Below are 24,985 nucleotides of genomic sequence, written 5' to 3'. Positions count from 1 at the left end.
TCCCACACATGACCCAATAGTCAATATATAACGAGATCATGAAGGGCAGAAAGATAAAAATGTCGATTACTGAAGAACGTCTCGATCCATTGCTTATGTAAAAATTTTGTCAGGGGTAGATAAACTTTCTCCACATGATATTAATTAAATGTTTGTTTCTATGATATTCTACAACACAGGAAAGGTAGATTTATTTGATGGTAACTATTGTCTTTATATACAGTTCCCTTTTAGCTATAGTTTGACATCATGAAATTGTGGAAGGAATAGGTGGAATGGGAAATTTGCTTCTCATTCCATTTTTTTCATCGTGTGTGATGAAATGAGATGTTAACTCCAGGAAAATTTAGTCGCTCGTTTGATGGAATGGGAAGCAGCCGTCGGGAAAAACCGCTATTTTCTGCTAGAAACACAAATACTTTTACAATATGACAGATCCTACAACATTTCTTCATCACATGGGACAATTAAAAACGTCTCATGCACTTAAACCCACTGTATTCAATATTCATTAACCTTAATAGGTCAATTAAAAATTTACCTATAAAAGGACTCCCTTTCGTCATGATAATTCCAATTATGGGGAAATAATTCTCACAATATTGACATTACGATGAGTTCGTGATCCTAGCAGCTAGAATTCTTACTCTCCCTTTGCCATCGTTGATAAGCAATTGAACACAACTGAAATCATACCAATAGTCCCAACCCTATAAGGCAAGAACCTGTTTCAAATCATCTGATAGTTTTTGCAACCTTTTTTGGTGTCACCTATTGGATCTAGGATTTCACCGCATGGATTTGATGTCTGACTGCTAAAAACAAGTTCACTGTTGGAAAAAATCAGATCAGATTTGGATTCAATTTAAATAAATATCTGATCAGATTCAGTTTTGGATTCAAATTCAAATTCAGCTTTAAATAAATATCATATATGTAATATATATACATTTTGAAACTTGGTTCTTAATAGTTCCTAATGCAGTTCAAATTCTAAAGTGAATCTAAAAATTGGATTTGGATTGGATTTGAATTGCACATATAAAACAGTTGACTGAAGGTATGGCAAACTGAGCTCAGCTAGTAATTAACTAGCTACATAAACAAGAATTTATTTTCAAAGTCCTCGTTCTAATTGTGTGTGGATGACATTGTAGCCATTGGACTCAAGGATCCAGTTGAGTATATATTAGCTATGGGAAATCCAGTCTGATATTGTAACACCCAAAATTAGCTCTCTCTCTCTCTCTCTCTCTCTCTCTCTCCATATCTATATATATATATATATATATATATATATATATAACACCCAAAATTAGCTCTCTCTCTCTCTCTCTCTATATATATATATATATATATCACGATCTGTCTTAAACAGATGTAGGCTCTATATGATGGCTACTGAGGTCACAAAGGCTAATCAAATAATTGCTTGTACAATTTAGCATATAGTCAAAATTTAGCATATAATCAATCAGTCTTAAGCAGATAATGGGTCTTCTTTTGAAATTTTGGCGCACACATGGAAATATCACATGCATTTGGGACTAAAATAAACTTTTAATATTTACAGTGTATGCCTCAAGATACACTGAACCGGGTATGAGTCATATGCAGATATTTTTTGACAGGGAAACCAACACAACCAAAATCATAATTCTGAATAAATGTGTGAACTACAAAGCTAGATTGTGCTTCCAAGCCTCAACTGCATTTAATCGGACCACCTGAAAAGCAAGAAATTTAAAATTGTAAGTACACAACTGTTCTCGGTGGGTGTGTCCCTAGTTTGATTGTATTAAATGAGTTCATAAATGACTAGGACTAATTGAAAGTAGTATGTGCATATATAGTATGAACATCATGTCCCAGGCATAATAAACAAGCTTGAGCTAACCAAACATGAACATGATTAAAATGAGCATATCAAACTCATTTAGTTTTTACCCTTAAATCATGCAAGGCACAATGACAAGACATTTTTTTAAAATTATTTATTAATTTCATAATTTCATTGGTTTTATGACCGTGCGTCACCTCAGTGTTGTGCCTCCCATAAGGGTAACATGTACCGTTTCAAGAAAAATATGTACAGTTAGCACCAATATATTATGCTTTATGTTAAACAAAATAAATATGTCTACCTAGCTTTGAAACTCATCATGCATTTAACTAATGTTAATCTCATGCTTTCGTCAATATGATTCAATGTCACTCACACAAGAAATAAGTGCTTTAGACATGCTTTTCAAAGGCATGAAAATTAAAATTGTACATATAATTGACAGCACATCTCGGGGTTCCGATTAATCATACAAGTAAATCACAAAGCAACTGTGCTACAAGTAAGTTCGCACAATGTATATCATCAGAATTACCTTTACCCATCGCATTATTCATTTAACCATCTGAATTCAAACTTATATAAAACACATTATTAGGAAGAATGGGGCACCACACATGACTTGAATGGCACCATAGATTCTTCTAAATTTTAAAGTTCTAAGTTGGGTAGTTAATTGAAACTCGTCTATTCATATTCTACATATTCAATTGCTCAATTTCACTTAACAGTCCAATCTTAATTCACATGAACCTTAATTGGGGTTGTTTTAATCTAAAATCTAAACCGAAAGGTGGGCTTCCGTAAATTAGGTGAAATCCAATAATTTAATGAGCAGAAAGAGTGAGAATTGATATTTGGAAAGGCGTGCTACCTTCCAACCATTTCCCATCCCAGAAATCAGAGTCTCGTCCATTCAAATCTCTAGTTAATTCCAAACTAAAATAAAAAGGAGAATAAAAATTTGAAAAGGAGAGAAACCTGCATGGTTGGCCCTGCCACACGTTTCACCATCCTTTTTGGCAAACTTTTGGTCATTCGACAATAATCTTCAGCAGGATGTTAACATACATGTACCTTTATATACATATTGATTACATTGTGTATAAATATGCCCATATGTGCATGTAATTCTGTATATTCTTCCATGGTTTCTTTTTTTTTATTTGTTTTGTTTTTATGCTCCATAAAGCAGCATTGAGCTCATTGTTGACTAGCTCTAATGACTAGATTTCTAGCCATCGGAATTATTCCAACAATTAGCTCACTTGCTTCCACTATAAATAGAACACTCCCTCTTCTTTCTATTATTATTCTTTGTTCTAGGTTTTCGTCCAATTTCTGTTCATTGAAATATCCAGATCATATTCAATAAAAATTTCAATTTACATTTCCTTGTTTGCCAACACCAAGTGTTTGAGAGATTGTTCTTAGGTTATTTTAGCACAGTAACTTGGGATTTCATTACAACTTCAACATCAAGGAAAAACATACACATCATCAAGAATTACAAGAAAATACAGAATTTACAATTAGCACTACAAGAAAACAAACATTTCATGCTCAGATAATCTATCACTAAATGTTATCTGTGATGCAGATGCTTTATGACAAAGCAAGCCACTAGAAATCCTGCCAGTATTGCACTGATGCAGGAAGTGCATCATTGATTGGTCATCACTAATGCAACTGATGCAGTACTGACCAGACATCAGCCAAAGAAATCACTATAAACATCAATGTTGATCAAACATGACTAGTAGTTATTCTGTACAAAAACATAAAGGTCACAATTACTGTAGAGCAACTAACATGAGGAACATGACGTCTGAATGAAATAGTGGTGATACCAATTCATATAGATCAAAAGAAGAATCTACAATTATGAGATGAATGATCTTACAAGGAAGCTATATTCTGCTACTTACTAATTCCATATAGGATCACACCTTCCACATTGATGTCTACAAAATTTGCAATTTCCATTAGATAATGCCTATGACACCCTTCAATTTTAAAGCAATAAATAGATAGACAAAACTACAAAAGCGCTATCAAAATGAATATCTAGCTTACATGCCAATGCTACTAAGATTCTCAAATTCTGGTGGGATGGATCCATGTTTCCTATCATTTGCTTCAAATACATCTGAACTCTGAAGGCATTACATGCATCTCTCCTTTCTAAATTAAATCAACAACATAATTGTGAGCCTGAAGGAAGTTTTGCAAGTCTCAGAATAAATAGTGCCAAGGCTTCAAAATGGGTAAATTTTTTTAATCATGAGAAGCTTTATGTGAAATAACAGATTTTATAATTAAACATTTGTTCATGACAGAAAATAATAGCTAGCTCTTAAAAATAGGCCCAAAAAAGTTAGCCAACATAGATTCTTTTGTAAATTCAATATTGTTATCCTAATAATAATGTAAAAGAAAGAGACAGAAATAGCAGAAAAGATACCTCTTGGAGGATTTCATGTTCATAATTTGATCCGTTCAGACTCCAAAGCCTTATAAGCAGTGTAAAGCATTCAGCCACTTCACATTCAGATGGTCCCAGAGCAGCATCTATGCCATGTTGAACAAAATCCTGAAGTCGCCATTATATGGTACATGAATTTTAGCCCCAATCATGCATCTCTCTCGCCCTCTCAAACAAAGATCAAATGAGATATGGACCCACTGTGAAACTACTGCTTTTTCTCTATGTCACATTCAGCCATTTCACATAAACTTCTCACCGACATGAAGAAAAATTCTTCAATTTCTAATTAAAGTTCGCCATTATATGGTACACGAATTTTAGCCTCAATCATGCATCTCTCTTGCCCTCTCAAACAAAGATCAAATGAGATACGAATGCACTGTAAAACTACTGCTTTCTCTCAAATAAAGCTTAAAGCAGGTATGGACCCACTGAAAACTAATGTTGCAAGAGGACAAGACAGTGAGGCTACATTTGTACTGTGCAATAGATGGTACTCAGATGGATGAAGCCAACGAAACCAGCAGCATGTTTTTTTGAGATTGCCAGGTAGAATATGGCATCTGCAAAAAGAGACAAAACTAATCAGTCCCATACACCATAAATATCGAAACGTGAAAACGAAGCCAAAAGTTACAGTTTTTATTTTTTACCAGATCACCACCATGCGAAAGCTTAGAAGGTAAAAGCCAAAACTGCATTTTATCAGTGAGTAACTTGGGCTCCGCCATTGCTGCACCTTGAAGCGAGAAGAAACAGATCTCATCGACGTTATCAGGAAAAAGAAAAAGAAAGTAAAGAAATTCCAAATTATAAATAAAAGAAGTTTGGAAGAGCAACACCGACCTCCTTCTAAAGTTTGACCAGACATTTGCACTCTTTGCTCAAGCACATAGGCTGCAGCATTCAAGGCATATCAATGGTAGCAGCTACAACTGCCTTAATTTTTCTAGGACCTGTTTCATTGACCCTGACTGTAAGTAGCTCGACCGTGCACATATTTGCAACCTTAAGCATCCCCATCAATTTCTGTTGCGGCCATGTTTCCCAGATCCCTTGATAGAAGAACTCTGATGGACTCTCTTCCTTTAGTAGGATGTTCCCCCATGCAACTATGTTAAAACCATTTCCCTATTCTGAAAATGAAGGATCCAATGACCTCTTACCTGATAGCATTTCCAACAGTACCAGCCCGAAGCTATAGAACATCAGCCTTATCTGAGACCCTACATATAGTTGCATAGTCAGTTGCTACGTATCCGAATGTGCAAGAACATTAGTGGTAGCATGGGTTTCTGATACTTCAAGCAGCCCTGCAAGACCAAAATCAGACAAATATGCATTCAACTCATTATCAAGCAAGATGTTACTGGGCTTGACATCCCAATGAACGATGTGGGGGACACAGTCATTGTGAAGATATACCAATGCATTTGCAATGTCAAGAGCTATTTTGCGAATTAAAGGCCAGAGGAGGTTCTTCTTTGACCTCTTGTGAATGAAGCAATCTAGATTGCCTCCTGGTAGATAATTGTAGATCAAGAAAGTCTCCTTCTCCCCCATGTGGTACCCAATTAGAGTAGCAAGATTTTCATGCCGAATTCTTCCAAGAGTTCTAATCTATCCATCAAACTGTTTGAGACCCTGGAACCTGCCAAATGAAAGCCTCTTTACTGCAAATAGAAAATCAGGAGCTACTTCAGCCTTATATGTTGCCCCCAACTCCTCCTGTTCCAATCAAATTAGCAACCCTGAAGTTCCCCGTTGCTCTTACAACATTGTCATAACCCAGGCCGACAAAATTGCTGGTAAATGTGACGACTAGCTTTCTTTTCTGATTTGAAAGTTTGATATATCCCTTCTTGCCACAGTACAGGACCAAGAGAAGGACTAGGAGAGTTAATACTATAGCAGAAGATGAAGTAACCGCTATCGTAGCTCCCATGCCCAGTAATGGATGTAGATCTCTTTTATCTGGAGGAATAGTTGGAGGTTCAATTGGTGTTGGAGAAGAATGATATGTGCATTGATGCAAAGCTATCACAGTTAATCCTATGTCACATGAGTGCGGGTGCCGGAGCGGCACATCCCAAAAAATTTAAGTGCGGCAGTGCGGCGAGGGTATTTTATTATTATTATTATTATTATTAATTTATTACATATATAACAGAATAAGAATGTATATATTATTATTACAATTCAGTTATTAATGTATACAACATACTTGCATAGAAAAATATGAGAACAACATATATTATATATAATATATTATATATAGTAATTTAGTAATATGACATACTAACAGTCTAACATAAAACATAAAAAATTGATAGAATCATAGAAGCAGAAATTGAAAATTTGAAAATTAAAACTTCAAAAGAACAACACTAACCCGAGCTGGTCGGCTGCATAATGAATATATAAAAAAGCTTATATTATATAATATAAGTTAATAACATTACAATATATCACTATGCAAAGTATATATGCACGGTTGCATATGTACACGACTGACAATATATATTTGTTAGTTGAACTTTGAAACTTTTATAGTAAGCTCAAGAACAACTAAACAACGACTCGAGTTTGACGCGAGTCGGGTGCGTGTCTGAAATGGACAAATATAGTCTGGTGCGGCTGACCGCATCCAACTCATTAACATCAACTACTTGGAAAATTTTGAGTTCTCGATTATTTATTCAAAATCAAGAATTAAAAAAAAAATAAAAACAAAATTTATAAAAAATTGTAATATTTTATAATATTTTAAGTGAAAATTTGAAGAAGAACAGATAATAAATCTCAAAAACTATTTTGAAAGTTTTACAAATATTTGACAAAAAAATAAAGAATACGTAAGTCAATATTTCAAAAATTTTGTAAAATTTTCATGTCAACCAAGATCAAAATTTTTTTTTAAATGATTAATAAAACTTTTAGAAAATTTAAATTTGAGAAAAGATTTACCACAAGTTTACATACACATATGAGTTTAAAACAAAAAACTGCTCACCAGTATGAAAGATTTATAGAAAAAACTCATACATTTTTTAACTAATTTACTCCTACTTCAAAATTGTCAAAGTTTTACACCTAGTTCAAAGTCATAAAAATTTGAGAAAGAGGAATTTTCACAAAGTTAAATATTCCTATAAATTTGAGAGAATCTTACTTTGGATCAGAACTTGTAAAAAAAATGACGAAGCTTTTTACAAATGTTTAGAAGAAGAAAAGTGGATCACATACTATTTTTCAAAAACTTCATAAAAATTTTATGTCATTAAAAATCAATAAATGCTTTTAAAAAGTTTGATATAAAAATCTATGGAATTCAAGTTCTCTAAAATTTGCTTACAATTTTAAAAATATATGTGAATTCAAACTTCAGAAATGTTTCCAACTCTTATTTCAAAAATCATGAAAATTTGACAAATTAAAATGTTACAAAAGTAAATAATTGTAAATAATTACTGAATTTTACAATATTTTGGTGAAAACTTTGGAAATAACTCATAATAAAATGCAAAAAGTTAGAGAAGGTCTTCAAATGTTTGACAAAAAAAATAGCATGAAAATCTTTTTTTCAAAAACTTTATAAAATGACCAAAAATATTTGATATCAAAAAATTTGCAAAACTTATTAAAAAAGAGTAAAAAAGTACGCAATCTGTTTTTCAAAAACTTTTACAAAATATCTATGTAATCAATATGAAGAAATGTTTTCAAAAAATTTGATCAACATCTTCGAAAATTTAAGTTTCATAAAATTATATATGAGTGCAAAACTTTACGAATGCTCATTAAAATAAAGACGTATAAAAATATAAAAAAGTTTGAAATGTCTTATATTTTTGGTTCAAAAGTGCAGAAAATATCACAAAAAAATATTCATCAAATTTAAAATTTGTAAAAGTTTAAGACACTTAAAATTTAAGAAGAGCATATAATCATTGCAAAAAAAAAGTAAGATGTCTTTGTAAATATATAGCAAAATATGAAAAACAAGAGGCAGTTGTTTTTTAAAAATGTTGTAGTTCATAAAAGTCCTTCAAAATATAAGTTTAACCAAAATTTTATCATAAATTTATAAGAATGAATGTGTACAAAGTTTTATGAATGTTCACGATTGTCAAAGCTAAAAAAAATGCAAAAAAACAGCTTGAAATTTTTCGTCCTCATATTTTAAGTCATGAAAATTTGAGAAAATTTCAAAAGTTAAGTTTAACCAAAATTTTATCATAAATTTACAAGCATGTATAAGTTTAAAGTCTTATGAATTTTCACGATTCTCAAAGGTTAAGAAAAAAGCAAAAAAACAGTTTGAAACAATGTTATTTGTATCGTACGATTCGGACGCGTATTGTACGATACGTATCGTTTGTATCAACAAAAACGATACGACACATGGTTTGCACACGATACGCGTGCATATCGCACGCGTATCGTGTGATACAGGGACGGTATCGCACGATACGGGCGATACACCCCTGTATCGTACGATACGGGGGTAAAATGAAAAAGAGGCCCGACGGCCCCTTTTTGCATCTTTTTTTAAAACCTACGCTCCTCTCTCTCTCTTCTATTGTTTCTAAACACTGCAAGAGACGTGGGAGGGAGAGATTTTCTCCATTTGCATCAAGATTTTCCGGTGAAGAAGCTTTATTTCTTGTTGTGGGGAGTCTCGGGACGGTGGGAAGCTTGGAGAAAGAGGGTTTTTGGTTTCTAACACCAAGAAGGTAAGAAATAACTCATTTTTACCATTGAATCGTTCATTTCTCTTATTTCCTACATTTATTTGTATGTTTTTACTTGTTTTGTGAAGATTTAATGTCGGATCCTGCATGGCAGTGGTGTACAAGGGTGAATCCCAAAGATAGGTTAAGAGTTAAGTGCAATTATTGTAAGCAAATCATATCAGGAAGGATCTCTCGCTTTATAAAATATGGTAACTATGTCTATATGTTTTGACTTCTGAGTTCTGAACTTATGAATTGTGATGTAATCGAATACTCTTCGGCTGCTTAGTATGTTATTTTTGATTTTTGAATGTTTGATTTCTTATTTTGGAATGTGTTGTTCATATTCATACATCATAAGTTCATAGTTCATACTTCATATACATGAATGATGAATGTTCCTTTAAATACATTTTTCTTGAGTTTTTCTGAGTTTTACTTGTTTTTTCGGATTTTTTTAGATTTTTTCTGATTTTTCTTCTATTTTTTATCAAATTTTAATATTTTTTTACAAATTAAAAAAATAATTTTACGATACGTTACGATACGTTACGCGATACGATACGGCAGTGATAACATTGGTTTGAAATGTTTCATACTCTTATTTCAAACGTCATGAAAATTTGAAAAAAAAAAAGTTAACAAACTTCAAAAATCGAAAAAAATTGCCAAACTTTATAACATTTTAGGTGAAAACTTCAGAAATAGCACATAAGAGAAGCAAAAAATTAGGAAGCTTTCACAAATGTTTCACCCAAAAAAAAGAAAGAAACATTTCAAAACCTTATAAAACTTCATGTCAACTAAAATCAATAATTGTTTTTTCTATGTTTGGTAAAAGTCTTTCAAAATTTAAATTTGGTCCAAATTTTTCGCACAAGTTTACAAATATGTATGAGTTCAAAACTTCATTAATGTTCAAGAGTGTCAAAGATTTAAAAAACCCAAAATGGTTTCAAATGATTCCAACTTCGAGTTAAGAAATAACGAATTTGTAAGAAAAAACATTAATAAAGTTTAAACATTATAATAACACTTTATAATATTTTGAGTTAAAACTTTATAATCAATGAGCAATTAATTGCAAAAAGATCATGAAGTTCTGCAAATATTAGGGGAAAGAAGAAAAGAGCATGACAATTTACTTTTCAAAAAGTTCGTAAGATTTCAAGTTTATAAAAATTAGGGATTGGTTTTCAAGAGTATCAGTTGTATATATGTTATGTACAAACATATTGATTACCTATATATGTATGTATGTGTGCATATAATTCTTCTTCCTTTCTTTTATTTTTCAATTTTTTTATTTTCTTTTTGTTTTCTATTGCTTCTGACAAGGTCCAATAACTTGATTTCTAGCCGTTGGAACTAGTCCAACAACAACCTATCTTGTTTCTTCTACAAATAGAGGACTCCTTATTCTTTCTATATTTATTCTTTGTTATGGGTTTTATCCCAGTTCCTTGTAATATTTTTTATCATATTCGATAAGATTTTCTACTCCAATTTCTCTTGTTTGTCCACCAAGTATTTGAGAGACTGCACTTACCTTGGATTTCATTACATGGTATTAGAGCCATGGTTGGGCTTGTAAATCTGATTGACTTTTGCTATCCAAGCTGGTCTTGGAGATCTGTCTCTGTGTTGAATCAAAATTGCTTGCCATCCATTCGACGAAATTTCCATAAATGAAAATTGCAGAATTTTGAGTTAAAAGTGCTGCTATTTCTTCATAGACCAGCACAACAAATTGTTATTTACCCTGAAGAAAATTAAGATCCACATTATTCTCCAAGGTGCGCACTTTCCTTTCTTGTCTCTCATTTGTTCTCCAAGGTTTCCACATTATCTCTTATTTTTTGGCATACTTTCATGGTATTGTTGAGGTAATCTATTCTACAAGGAGCTACCTCATATCTCAAACTAAATTTGCTTCTAGTACTATTGAATGTTCAGATATCACAAATGATAAAATAGTGATCACTCCTGAAGCCCTTGGTGGTGAAATTGAAGATCAATGACGGAGAACCTTTGAACAATCCTATACCATATAGACAATTTATTGGAGCATTATCTTATCTCACCATAACAATACTAGATATAGCTCACGTTCTTCATGTAGTGAACCTTGATATGAGAGTTATACTGAATTGTTAGACATGTTAAGAATACTATCAATAATGGACTATTTTAACTTCATTGTCATGTCAAGATGTCACTGCATATATATATGCTGATCAGGGAAGAGACCCCAATGATCATCACTGGTTTCTGTGTAGTCCTTAAAAATTTCTTGATACTTTGAAGGTGTAAAAAGTAATAAAAGATCTCTATTTCTTCAAATGAAGCTAAGTATCAATCAACGGCAACAACCACCACCGAACTTGTCTAGATAAGAAGACATGGGTATACAATTAATAGCACCAATAAAATTGTCTTGTGACAACAAAGGTGTCATTTACATGTCTAGCAGTCGTACTCTTTATGAACAAACTAAACATATTGAAATGGGTTGTCATTATATGCAAGAAGAATGTCTAAGCAAGACCATTGAGATCCCTTTTGTGACCTCAGAATTTCAACTGGTAGACTTCTTCACCAAAGCTCTTACTACCTCACGTTTCACCATCCTTTTTAGCAAACTTTTGGTCATTCGACAATAACCTTCAGTACGATGTTAACATAAATGTACCTTTATATACATATTGATTACATTATGTATGTATATGCCCATATATGTGCATCTAATTTTGTATATTCTATCATAGTTTCTTTTTTTTTTTTATTTGCTTTTGTTTTTATGCCCCATAAAGCAGCATTGAGCTCATTGTTGACTAGCTCCAATGACTAGATTTCTAGCCGTCGGAATTAGTCCAACAATTAGCTCTCTTGCTTCCACTATAAATAGAACACTCCCTCTTCTTTCTATTATTATTCTTTGTTCTAGGTTTTCGCCCAATTTCTGTTCCTTGAAATATCCTGATCATATTCAACAAGAATTTCAATTCACATTTCCTTGTTTGCCAACACCAAGTGTTCGAGATATTGTTCTTAGCTTATTTTAGCACAGTAACTTGGGATTTCATTACAACTTCAACATCAAGGAAAGACATATACATCATCAAGAACTACAATAAAATATAGAATTTACAATTATCACTACAAGAAAACAAACATTTCATGCTCAGATAATCTATGACTAAATGTTATCAATGATGCAGATGCTTTATAACAAAGCAAGCCACCAGAAACCCTGCCAGTATTGCACTGATGCAAGAAGACCCTGCCAGTATTGCACTGATGCAGGAAGTGCATCATTGATTGGTCACCACTAATGCAACTGATGCAATACTGACCAAACATCAGCTATAGAAATCACTATAAACATCAATGTTGATCAAACATGACAAGTAGTTATTCTGTACAAAAACATAAAGGTTACAATTACTATAGAGCAACTAACATGAGGAACATGAAGTCTGGATGAAATAGTGGTGACACCAATTAACATAGATCAAAAGAAGAATCTGCAATTATGAGATGAATGATCTTACAAGGAAGCTATATTCTGCAACTTACTAATTCCATATAGGATCACACCTTCCACATTGTTATCTACAAAATTTGGAATTTCCATTAGATAATGCCCATGACACCCTTCAATTATAAAGCAATAAATAGATAGATAAAACTACAAAAGCATTATCAAAATGAATATCTAGCTTACATGCCAACGCTACTAAGATTCTCAAATTTTGGTGGGACAGATCCATGTTTCCTGTCATTTGCTTCAAATACAATTTCCGAAGGCATTACATTCATCCCAGGCCTCCTTTCTACATTAAATCCACAACATAATTGTGAGCCTGAAGGAAGCTTAGGAAGTCTCAGAATAACTAGTGCCAAGGCTTCAAAATGGGTAAAAGTTTTTAATCATGAGAAGCTTTATGTGAAATAACAGATTTTATAATTAAATATTTGTTCATGACAGCCAATAACAGCTAGTTCTTAAAAATAAGCCCGAAAAAGTTAGCTAACATGGATTTCTTTGTGAATTTAATATTATCATTCTAATATTAATGTTGAAGAAAGAGACAAAATAGGAGAAAAGATACCTCTTGGAGGATTTCATGTTCATAATTTAATCCATTCAGACTTCAAAGCCTTATAAGCAGTGTAAAGCATTCAACCACTTCACATTCAGATGGTCCTACAGTAGCATCTATGCCATGCTGAACAAGGCCTTCAAAACAGAACAAGCCAGTATCTTGAAGAGTGAGTATCTTACAAAACAACTAAAAACACAGCAATCTCTCTTGAAGTGAACCAAGTGACAGAATAGTATGACTTAAACACACACGCATTCACAACCCATCTAGCAATTATGCTAGAAAACGATTTCACAAGCACCGGAAGCATCTAAAGAACATAATTGCAGCCTAAGTTTCAAGAACTTCTGATATGGTGTTATCTAGCTGCTGCAAAAAATTGCTTTAGGCTGCGTTTGATTACAAGGGGATAACCGGTGGAGCGGTTGAAATTCGTACGGCCGCATTAAATTTTTCTTGTTTGGTGTTGAGTGCATCAAACGCGGAGAAATTTACCCCGCAAAAGTGGTACGACAGCGGTAAATTTCATCCGCAAAAAAGTCGGAGACGTCCAACTTTTTACGAGGGTAAATTTCATCCGCTCTTTCCCCTCTGTCGCCTCTTCCCCTCTCTCGTTTTTCTCCTCTCTCAGTCGTCTCCTCTCTTGCTGCCTCTTTCCCCTCCGTCGCCTCTTCCCTTCTCTCGTTCCTCTCCTCTCTCAGAGCCTCTCCTCTCTCGCTGCCTCTTTCCCCTCTGTCGCCTCTTCCCCTCTCTCGTTCATCTCCTCTCTCACGATTCCCCTTTTTTCACTTCCCTTGCTCTCATCGCCTCTTCCCCTCTCTCGTTCCTCTCCTCTCTCACGATTCCCCTTTTTTCACTTCCATTGCTCTCGCTGCCTCTTTCCCCTCTGTCACCTCTTCCCCTCTCTCGTTCCTCTCCTCTCTCGCTGCCTCTTCCCCTCTCTCGTTCCTCTCCTCTCTCACGATTCCCCTTTTTTCACTTCCATTGCTCTCGTTGCCTCTTTCCCCTCTATCGCCTCTTCCCCTCTCTGGTTCGTCTCCTCTCTCAGAGCCTTTCCTCTCTCGCTGCCTCTCTCAGAGCCTCTTCCCCTCTCTCGTTCCTCTCATCTCTCACGATTCCCCTTTTTTCACTTCCATTGATGCTCTGTTTGGTGGGTGCCTACTATGCTTTTGTGAGGAACCCAGTGAATGACTGGAATACATTGTGAATTGCTGTTTTTTTCAGTTTGATTCATGGGACTTGCTGATATCATGAATGCCTTTACTTTTTGCAAGATCAACTTCATCTTGCTCCTATTATTTCTGTTGTTTCATGCTTTGTTAATACTTTAACTAGATGTTGTATGAAAACTCGTATGAAAAGGTCTTCTTTGCTCTGGTGCGTTCATGTGTTATTTTTCTATTTTGTAATTATATTTTTTCTTCATTTGCGTGCGTGTAGTGTTTCTATGTTGTGCAAGGCCTTTCTTGAGAAAAAGATGGAAATCTCAAAGTTTCAATTTCTACTCACGTGAAATTGGAGGAGAACCAATAAAACAATAATTTCTAACGGTCAAGAAAAAAGCTTCTCATGCAAAAACTACCATGTGCATCAAACACAGATAATTTTACCCTGCAAAAAACTTCCATGCAATCAAACAGGGCTTTAAATCGGAAGAGGGTTAAATTTCATCCTGTATTTTTTTTCAGAAAAATTTACCATGGTAAATTTACCACATTAAATTCTTCCTTGCAATCAAACGCAGCCTTATGAAAGTTTTAACATTATATCCTTGTAATACTATTCACAAGCTCCATGTAGGACCATCATATAATCCTGACACTAATTCAATGCAGTAGATGGAGCTTCAGTTGACTGAGAAGAACAGAAGCTAGAAAACCAACAATTGAGGCACCAGTATACAAGCATGCTATGCAGTAATGCAACTATGTGGTTCATGAAGAATATTAATATAACCTGAAATCATCCCCCAAAGTCGGTAACAATCTTTAAAAAATAATAACAAAAAAGCAAAGTCCTTAAGGGCCCGTTTGATGGGCGGGTGAAATTTAACGCGGTAATTTTACCATGGTAAATTTTTCTAGAAAAATTTAGTGGATGAAATTTCACCCTCTTCCAAAACGAGGCCTGTTTGATTGTCGAGTGAAATTTAACGTGGTAAATTTAACCCTGTTTGATGAACATGAAGAATTTAACGTGGTAAATTTAACCCTGTTTGATGCACAGGAAAAATTTAACCTGGAAAATGTTGTTTTTTTTTCTCCTCTCCAATCTGACGTTGGAAGGAGTAGGAATGTGATCTTCCAAAACAACAAAAGATCACCACTCAAATGAATGCCAGAAAAGCTTGTGTCAAGAAGCCAAAACATCTAACGAGAAAGATCATCACTTATCACTGGTTCTTATATGTACAGATTACCCAAACACACCACCAAACGAGAAAGATCATCACCTCATGGAACCACCACCAAGCCAAAACCAATAAACAAAAAATGGACTGCAGAACCCATATATTTCTTCATGAATCATCCCAAAACAAATCACCATACAACCAGTTCATTAAGAGACGACCATTCACATGATATATGTAACAAAAAGCAAAAAGAAATATCTAGCAACACATTACAACAGAAAGCACCTTCTTGAGAGCATCTACAACAGCAAAAGTTATATATTTATTCCCAAAAGCATTAAACAAAAATTGTTGACGAAATGAACTTTAAAAGCATAACGAAGTTTTATCCATTAAAGTACATCTCCACAAAAGTTACATGAGTACGAATCCACAAAAGAGTGTATTTTCTACTAAGAAGAAAAAAAAAAGTTTAATGAGTACATATCCAACAAAGAAAACATGTAATCACAAAACAAGTAATCCAACATTTGTGGCTGCACTTCCGTTCTTCAAACTTCATGTCTTCTATATCATGCTTTGCAATGACATCTTCAGTGAGTGGAGACCTGCGTACTTGCACACCATACTTGTTCTGGAGATACTCATGCATGTGATTTTCTGCTACTTCTAAGGAATCAAACGATCTGAAGATGGCACCCTTGTACCGATAGACTAATGGTTGGCACCGCTCCCAGCTGTCATATATGCCTCGCTCACGCCCTTCGAAAACCACATAGTACTTTCGGCGGGGCATCATCTTCGTTGTCCTGTTGAAAAGAAAACAAATGTCAAACAATCAAACTGAAGAAGTTGTCAACATTTATAAACAAACTTACTATTCAATTGATAATCTGTAAACATTTGAGATGATATAGCTGCTCTCAAAGCATTGTTGCTTCCTCGCTGATGTGTTTGGCTTGCAATTTCAGGTTCGCTTAAGACGAAGTTATCAGTCGAAGGTGCATCTTCATCATCAAATTGCTCGGCATTTGGATTGTGTTCAATTACGAAGTTGTGCAATACACATGTAGCAAGAACGATTTGAGCTTGTTTTTGGAATGGATACTGAACTTGCATTTTCAATATTGGAAAACGACCTTTCAACATGCCAAAAGTTCTTTCTACTATATTTCAGAGTGATGAATGCCTATGGTTGAATAATTCTTCTTCTGTTCTAGGTGAGCGTGCTCCCCGAGTGTTAAACTCAGACATATGATAACGATGTCCTCGATAAGGTGTAAGCAAGCCGACAATGTTTGGATACCCCCCATCAGCCAGATAAAATTTTCCTACAATTGAACAAAATTTATTTCTACATTGATACTTGCTTCTTAAAAGAGTGAATTGGTTGGTGGAACTACGTACCTTCTGGGACAACAAATGGGTCTGTTTCATGATCTAGTGCATTGTACAATACTCTTGAGTCTGTTGCACTTCCTTCCCATCCAGCCAAAACGTAGTGGAATCTAGTATCTAATCCGACTACAACCATGACGTTTTGAGAAACGAAACCTTTTCTATTGCGAAACCTTGCTTGATCTGAAGCTGGGACCCATGCAGGTATATGTGTGCCATCGATTGCTCCTAAACAATTCTATATGACAAGGCAACTAGTTAGTCATGTTGTAGTTTGTCTTGTTGTATGTGTCATGTTGAGTTCAAGATGATGAAATAATGAAATTACCTCAAAATATGGAAAGAATCGTTTAGAATGTCGAATATGTGCTGGCATCATCTCATCATTGGGCCGCCAAACGTAATCCTTACCCAGTATACATATCGCTCGTAGCACTAGGCTGACATATTTACTTATTGTTTGTCCGGAATGTTGAAACGTATTTTGAACAGCACGATTCCGTTCATTATGTCCAATTGTCAAAAGCAATATAGCTACTTGTTCTTCTACGGTAATGTCACGAGCATCCTCTAACAAATTTCTATCCCTTAGAATGTTACACAGTCTCATATATGTATGCCCTTACATACGGAGTAAGTCCAAACAATTTCTAGGATGACCGTGAAGCATAAGTTGGACAAAAGATGTACCAGCATCTCGAAATGGATGAACAATCCTCCTAGATGATGGTTGGTCTTTTAACCAAAAGAAGACAAACACAAAAACCATTCGAATGATGAAAAGCACTCGTTCATCGTCATCTTCGAACATGTCAACATCAATCATTTTGACTAAACTGCATGTACATGTAAGGATGTTTATTGAATAACATAATTTCCAACATGTGTTTCAGCACAACAAAAAAGAAAGGATTGCAGGACAATATGATGATGAAGAACATAAACAGATTGCTTCAATAACAACAATTTCACACTACATGGAAGATCATGGAATTATAAGAAAAACATACAACAATTGTTATTGTGCCAAATGAATCATACAAATAATTCTACTAACAAATATGGAATCTTACCTATAAAGTACCAAGTCTACGCGACAACCATGTTAGCCGGTCTTCAGGTGGAACGTTGAGAAAGATCATGGAATTCGTTCCCTCTCCTAACAGGTCCAGACTCAGCAGTCTTGTATGACTATCTAGTAGCCCTGTGTCCACCATCTTTTGTAAAATTTCACAACATTTGGCATATTGAAACCCTCTAGAAGTATGTGTTAGGGCGTCCACATTTTTAACTATACCATTCAACAAATTGTAATACATGTCATCATTGGTTGACCTATTCCGTTTTGACCTACGTGAACTTGTATTGGTTGTCGGATTCTCAGTTGTAGGAGTTGTAGGTAGTGGCGATTGTAGGGGTGTACCATCATTTGGCGTCTATGTAAATGACTGTTCACTGTCAAACTGCATGTACGAAGGTGAATTCTGGAAAGCAGGTGTAGATGGGAGTGATTCAGTCTCAGCTTCTAGCACGTTGTTTAATGTTACTGCGTTTTGCCCAGTTGCATGAGATTCGCCATATACCTCGGCGAACTCATCATAGTATCTCCATACTTTTGGCCCTCTGTACTTTTTCCTATTTGGATATTTCTGAAAAAATTCATGTGTTCAAATATTGCACAAGCAAATACATGTGAGACAAAACCTAACAGAATTAATTTTATAATTTACCTGAACATAGTCGTTCCATACTTGGGGGTCGACCTCAATGCATTTGTTAATTGGGTCGTAGCCAAACCCACTTGTGTTCAACAGTTCTTTCATCACTGTCAAGTTGGGTTTGGAATACTTCAATTTGTTTTTTATTTTGTCTTTCGTGAATTCTGGACCGAATCTATCCATCATTCCTTTTTCAACAGCTGTGTATGGTTTGGGCTTCAAACCTACGCCGGATTTCATGCCAGGTATGCGTGACTGCTCCACAAGAAGCTGGACTAAGTGGTCCATTTGTGGTTCAGTCCACGTCAAATTTTCTCTTGAATGACCACTATCTTCCATGGTAACGTTTTGTATAATAATTCTTCACTAACAGTTTTATAAATCTAGCATGAACAACAGCATGAACAACAGTTAAAATCTAGCATGAACAACAACATGAACAAAAGGTAAAAAAATATTAGTAGGGATATTAAGGAATGTTGTTTAATGAACAGATCTCAAATATTCTTCTAGAATTGAAGTCCTCACTCTCGCTGCAATGTTAGAGAGTGACTAATGGAGAGTGAGTGTGTAAGTTAACAGGTTAAGTGGTAATAATCAATAACTGACTGTCATGCCAATGTACTAGCAATCTAACTTATCTATTAATCTCCTGAGGTTGTTTTGAGGTTACTCAAACATGAACACTCACTCTTGTAACCAAGTATCACCGTTGACTACAACCCTTATTGACTAGGAAACCTTTATTTAGAATTATGCAGCATTATTTAATCACAAACTGCATCATTCAGTTGATAGTAGTTAAGCCTCAAGACAGTCAATATGCAATCACTAGGTTCTTGTAGAAATATTCCAGCAGCAAAAGAAAGCACACATGCAAACTATTGAATAACTTCCACAAAGAAAAGAAAAATAGCATCCACACGGCAGCAGGAAATTTCTCATTAGAAGCGGCCCGGCATTATGAACTAAGACGTTTTCCAATCAAACAATTTAACCTTAGCAATATCAGTTTAGAACCTTCAAAATACAGGCAAAAATCAAATGGAATCAAAGGAGCGAACTGTAAAACCACTTTTCAGTAAAGCAATGTGTGTGTTGCAGGGAAAATCCTTTACGTAAATCATATTTATTCTGACAAGATGAAACAACCTGAAGACAGGAAGAAAGGGCTAAGAGAGTGAGTGCTTAGCAGTTCTCCCAGTTGTCCACCGTTGTGGCATTTCCCAGTAGACAGGAAGAAAGGGAGAAAAAAATGGTTCGCTTGCATAAAAATGAATAATTCCATTAAGTATGAAAGACTAAATACTAAACTAGTTGCCACCAGCTAGGGTTGTTGCAGAAACGAGGAAACTCCCAACCAACAAGTGTAAAACATACCAATACGTCAAAAATGCCCAAGTCCTTTTGGGTAAATAGCATTAAATAGAACACTTTTCCCCTTCCTTCCTTTTCATTTTCCCAAAGTTACATTCTTTGATAAATAAAGCAGTTGCAGTCCTGGTTTTCCTTTCTCTTTCTCTCACAATGGTTTTCTCTAACTTTTCCTTTTTCTTTCTCTGTCAACGTGTTCCTCCCGTCTGTTGCTTGGTAATACACAGATTTGCATTCAGAACCATGAAATACAAAACAAAACCAAATCCGGCGCAATCTGTCGATTCAGTAACAAAATCGTGTACCAAATTCGACCTTTGATTACTAACAAAAAAGTGGGTTTTGTCGACGAATCTGACAGATCAAATTCACATTCAGATGGAATATCCAATGGAAGCATCCAAGTTGTTCTCTTAGCCATATTACGTTCATCAGCTCACATTGTCAGTGGATTGAGATTGTGAATGGAGATAGCTATTGCAGAATGGAGATGGAACAACCTGATCTATTCTTCCTCCAATGCTAAGGAATGGAAAACTGGAGGGTGTTTAATAGCTTCAGATTAAGGATAGGGATAAAGACATAAAGTATGACGATGGCTTACAAGCTGGCTTCTAGATAATCCATTCCATTCAAGAACAGGGGAAGCTAATGCAGGTTTACAATTTGCAATGACAGTACTTCATAAATCAACTAGACAAGCCAGCAGATGCATCCAACAAACATGATTTCACCTCGAGACACAGAGAGTGAGTGCTTAGCAGTTCTCCCAGTTGTCCACCGTTGTAGCATTTCCCAGTAGACAGGAAGAAAGGGAAAAAAAATGGTTCGCTTGCATAAAAATGAATAATGCACTCAATAAGAAACAATACGTCAAAAATAATGAAAGGGTTGTTGCAGAAACGAGGAAACTCCCAACCAACAAGTGTAAAACATACCAATACGTCAAAAATGCCCAAGTCCTTTTGGGTAAATAGCATTAAGGAAAACGCCCAAATCTCCAAGAAGGAGAAGCGAGAGAGATAGAGAGACAGCAGAGGGGGACAAGCAAACAAGAAAACGCCCAAATCTATGCGTATGTCTTCCCTGCCATACAAAACATCATCTTAGGGCATAAGAGAAAGGGAAGGCATCAGATAGAGAAAGGGAGAAAGCATACCGACGGAGGAGCAGAGAGGCGATGGCGGAGATGCGGCGGCGCAACGGAGAGGATAATGCACAGCAGCGACGGTGGGAGTGAACGCTTATGCCACGGTGAGAAGCAGGAGGGACGAGGAGCAGCAGAGGGAAGTCGGGTTGCTTGAGTGCCCGAAACAAAAACTCGAGCGGTTGAAATTTCAACCGCTCGAAAGTCCGAGCTCGAACTTTTGAGCGGTTGAAATTTCAACCGCTCTCTTTTAAAGAAAATGAGAAATTTTTTTTTGTGTTTGATGGTTGTTTCGTCGGGTGGGTGAAATTTCACCCGCCCGTACACATTTCAACCGCGGGGCCCCATTTACCCCGCCTATCAAACGGGGCCTAAAGGACGAAGCTGAATGCGACTTAATCACCCTGATAACAAAAGATTCAAAACATTCTCCAAATTGTTTCCACATTCAACATGTATTATAATCATAGATTCAGAATCATTACTACCACTAGGGGTCCATTGAATCCCATCATCACCAGTAAGAACTGGAAGCATCAATCCGCATTCCATCTAACAATTCTTTCTCCATTAAGGATACTAATATAGCGAAACATGAACCCCATACAAAATTTCTTCTCCATCAAGAATACAAGTATAATGGACATCGATGGCATAAATTTCAGATAATCTCATAATTCTAACAAAAATGTCAACAAACTGCATTGTAAACATGAACCCGATACAAAATTTCTTCTCCATCAAGAATACAAGTATAATGGACATCAATGGCATAAATTTCAGATAATCTCATAATTCTAACAGAAATGTCAACAAGCTGCATTGTTGTCAAGAAATCAAATGCATGTCATTCTAGAAACAATACTTGAATTTAGTACGAAGTAGCAATATCAGGAATTACTACACTTCACAGCAAAAGTCAGCAAGAGAAGAAGATCAAACAGGAAAAAAGGAAACATTAGGTTACACTAACACAGGTATGCCAGTTGCCTTTGCCTGCACAATCTCTTGTCGTTAGCAGGAAACGCATTAGACTTGATGACTACAGCAGGTGCAACCAATCCATCGTAGTCACCAAATTTGACGATGAGTGGCCCCGGTGCAATGTTTCCCCTGCTTTCTTCAATCCAAGCAGAAGACCTTGAACCCCTGCAATTACCATTCAACTTTCCCTTTTAAAAAGTTTTCTGCTATCAACATAGCAACCCAAATCAATGTAGAAAAGAGAGAAACACACGTAAGGACCCTAGAAAAAGTGAAACTGATTCATTCTTGTTTTGATTTCTTCAAACAAAAAAGGCAACCGGAGATGAAGTTATGAAGAACCTAAGAACAAGAGTCCGTATAAATATTCCCTCTGGGTTCGCGTTTAAGCAACATAGAAACACTCATCGCATAGAGAAAGAGAACGAGTCGCTTGCCTGCCGCAGAGCGACCATCGCGATGCCTGACAGGCCGTTGCCGCCCACACCGACGAAATGCAGCCACTCCGCCTTCTCACCACGTGTACCGGAAGCATCGCCCTGTGTTTCGAGGGCGACATTCTTCTCCACTGTGATCGATGATGCAGAGGCGGTGATTTCGTGAGCCCGATGCTTCTTAGCAGGCGTCCCCCCGTAGAAGACCGTAGGAAGAGGTCGAAACCCTTTCTTCACCCAGGCCGTGAGTCTATTGTCTCAAGACTTGAGTGATCCTATGCTATACACCTTTTAACTCGAGTATCGTACATGCTACTTTTTGAAGTCCAAAGGAGTAACACCCATAGAAATTCAAACTCAAAACGCATCATCAGCATGTTCAACATGCAAGAACATCCACCTCTACATGCAAGGCATAGCACCTTCTACCAATCTTAATCCCAAGTTTTCAAAACCATTAAAAACTTCATCTTCATAGAACCAAGTTTTTACAAAGGTGTGTTAATTGATGATACTGTCATTCAAATGCCTAATAAGTGTTTTTAGATTTTTATATCTTTCACTTTTTCTTCAAATGATTTTTCTATGTGATTCACAACAGTCCACTTGCCAAATCGGCCTTTACCAAGCGGTAAACTCCATACCATGAGAAAGCAATTGCAAGTTAAAACTTGATCGGAATTTAAGATCTGATCGTTTGTCTTACTTCTATCTCTTTTCATTTGAGGTCACATGCTTTCTAGTGGGTCATTTGGTAGTTGGAATACTAACAGAGTGTTCCATGAATGTACTCTAAAATTTGGGGTAGATTCATGGAGCATTATAACTAGGTGTTCATGAATTTGCTCAAATATTTGGTAGATTCAAGGAACACTTACAAAGTGTTTTGTTTGCCAAACATCCCTTAAATGTTAATTTTTCCTTCATTAGTATCTTAATATTGTAAGCGGAACAGTTTGTTACTATTCTCATTGCCAAATGAGTAACAATAGACTCCCAGTTAGTAATGCCGTTAGCAATGAGGTTAATATCAGTATTCGTCAAGTAACTTGTGCTAACCAGGAGAGTCCGACCATTGCCATGGCTGCGCACCTTGGTGTGTCTACAACTAACATCAGGATAAAGGATGCAGAGGATAGTCTAGCTTGGAGTGACGATGGTAAGGCGAGCTTCAAGGCATGTGAGATTATCAACAAATGTCGCATTCAGGGTGTTAAGGAGTCATGGAGGAGGAAGATCTGGGCTAGCTACGCCCCAGCCAAGAGCTGCTGGTACTCTTACATCGCATGTGAAGGCAGACTGCCCACTCTTGATAGGATCCAGAAGACTGGGATTCATCTTACTAACTGATGTTCTTTTTGCTATTGTGAAGAGGAGACAAATGCTCATGTCTTAATAAACTGTAAAATAGCAAAGGAAGTTTGGAGGTACATTGCAGCAAAGTTTGATAGAGTAAATTATCCTCGAGGTGAAATTGTAGATGCATTCAAGAGATGGATTCAAACTAAGATAACTGGAAAGTGGTGGCATCGGTGTTGGAGGATTGTCTTTTTAATTGTTTGCTGGAATTTGTGGTGTCTCAAAAATAGATGTCTTCATGACAACCTTAAACCCCATGTTAGTAGGTTCAAAAGAGATGTTTGGAGGAGCTGCTTGGACAATTTCTCCTCTGTTAAGTGGCCTGTTGAGACTGAAATCAAACTGAGAATTTGGATGGAAACTGGTCTTGATAGTGTGCACTCCATTGCCTCAAATAGAAATGGCATGTTAATCAACATTGTTAGAGCGTTTACTAGGCATGGCCCGAAAATAGCTGGTCTTAGTTATGTGGAAAATGGCCAAATGGGTTGTGTAGTGATTATCAAGGTCCGTGGTAGAATTCATGAAGGTGAAATGAAAGTCTTGGAATGCATTCTAAGATTCCATAAGGATCATGGAGGTGACTATATTATTGTCTCCCTTATTAAAGATTGGGTGAAGAAAATGAGACAAAGGTTGGAAGGAAGAAGGCCAATTACTAGCTGGAATAGGCATCTTGACCAATTACAGAAGAGAATTTTTGTGGAGCAGGGTGCTGTGACTGTTGACATAGGACGGCTGATCATGGATCACGCCAATGCTACAAATGATTATTTTGCTGACTTGAAAATGTGTATGCATAGCTTGTAGATTTTGGTTGTCTTCTTTTTTTGGGTGAAGGGTTGGGTCAATCCTTTGTGCTTATCATTAAGGTCTTTTCGAACCTTCCCTTGTATATAATCATTTTGTAGGAATAAAGGTAGGGGGCTTAACCCCCTAGCAAGCTTTTTACTTCAATCCATCGGCCTCCTCTTCGACGACCACAAGCTCTTCATTGGTGCCAAAAAGGTAATGGTTCCAACATCTCTGATAATTAAGGATA

At 35.9% G+C, this 24,985-nt stretch overlaps 1 protein-coding gene and 1 pseudogene across 1 annotated transcript; both read right to left on the bottom strand.

Annotated features, from left to right (window-relative positions):
- Positions 1 to 5,237: 5,237 nt before the first annotated feature.
- LOC116247509 (LRR receptor-like serine/threonine-protein kinase RPK2) lies at positions 5,238 to 6,276 on the bottom strand (annotated as a pseudogene).
- A 12,087-nt stretch (positions 6,277 to 18,363) lies between these two features.
- Positions 18,364 to 18,984, bottom strand: LOC116247508 (uncharacterized protein At2g29880-like). The gene is made up of 2 exons (XM_031619687.1): positions 18,658 to 18,984; positions 18,364 to 18,576 (listed from the first exon to the last, which is right to left on the bottom strand). Exons 1-2 carry the CDS (start codon positions 18,982 to 18,984, stop codon positions 18,364 to 18,366), a joined length of 540 nt encoding a protein of 179 aa, XP_031475547.1.
- Positions 18,985 to 24,985: the final 6,001 nt, after the last annotated feature.

Source organism: Nymphaea colorata, chromosome 2 (genome assembly GCF_008831285.2).
Source record: "Nymphaea colorata isolate Beijing-Zhang1983 chromosome 2, ASM883128v2, whole genome shotgun sequence".
Classification (NCBI taxonomy): Eukaryota; Viridiplantae; Streptophyta; class Magnoliopsida; order Nymphaeales; family Nymphaeaceae; genus Nymphaea; species Nymphaea colorata.
This window is presented reverse-complemented; position numbering and strand designations above follow the sequence as displayed.

What these genes read in the sequence shown, in the direction of transcription:
- LOC116247508 (XM_031619687.1), bottom strand. Translation starts at nt 18,984, where the DNA reads ATGGAAGATAGTGGTCATTCAAGAGAAAATTTGACGTGGACTGAACCA. An exon ending in TATGGAACGACTATGTTCAG is followed by an intron (nt 18,577 to 18,657) that starts GTAAATTATAAA and finishes GAATTTTTTCAG; the next exon opens with AAATATCCAAATAGGAAAAA.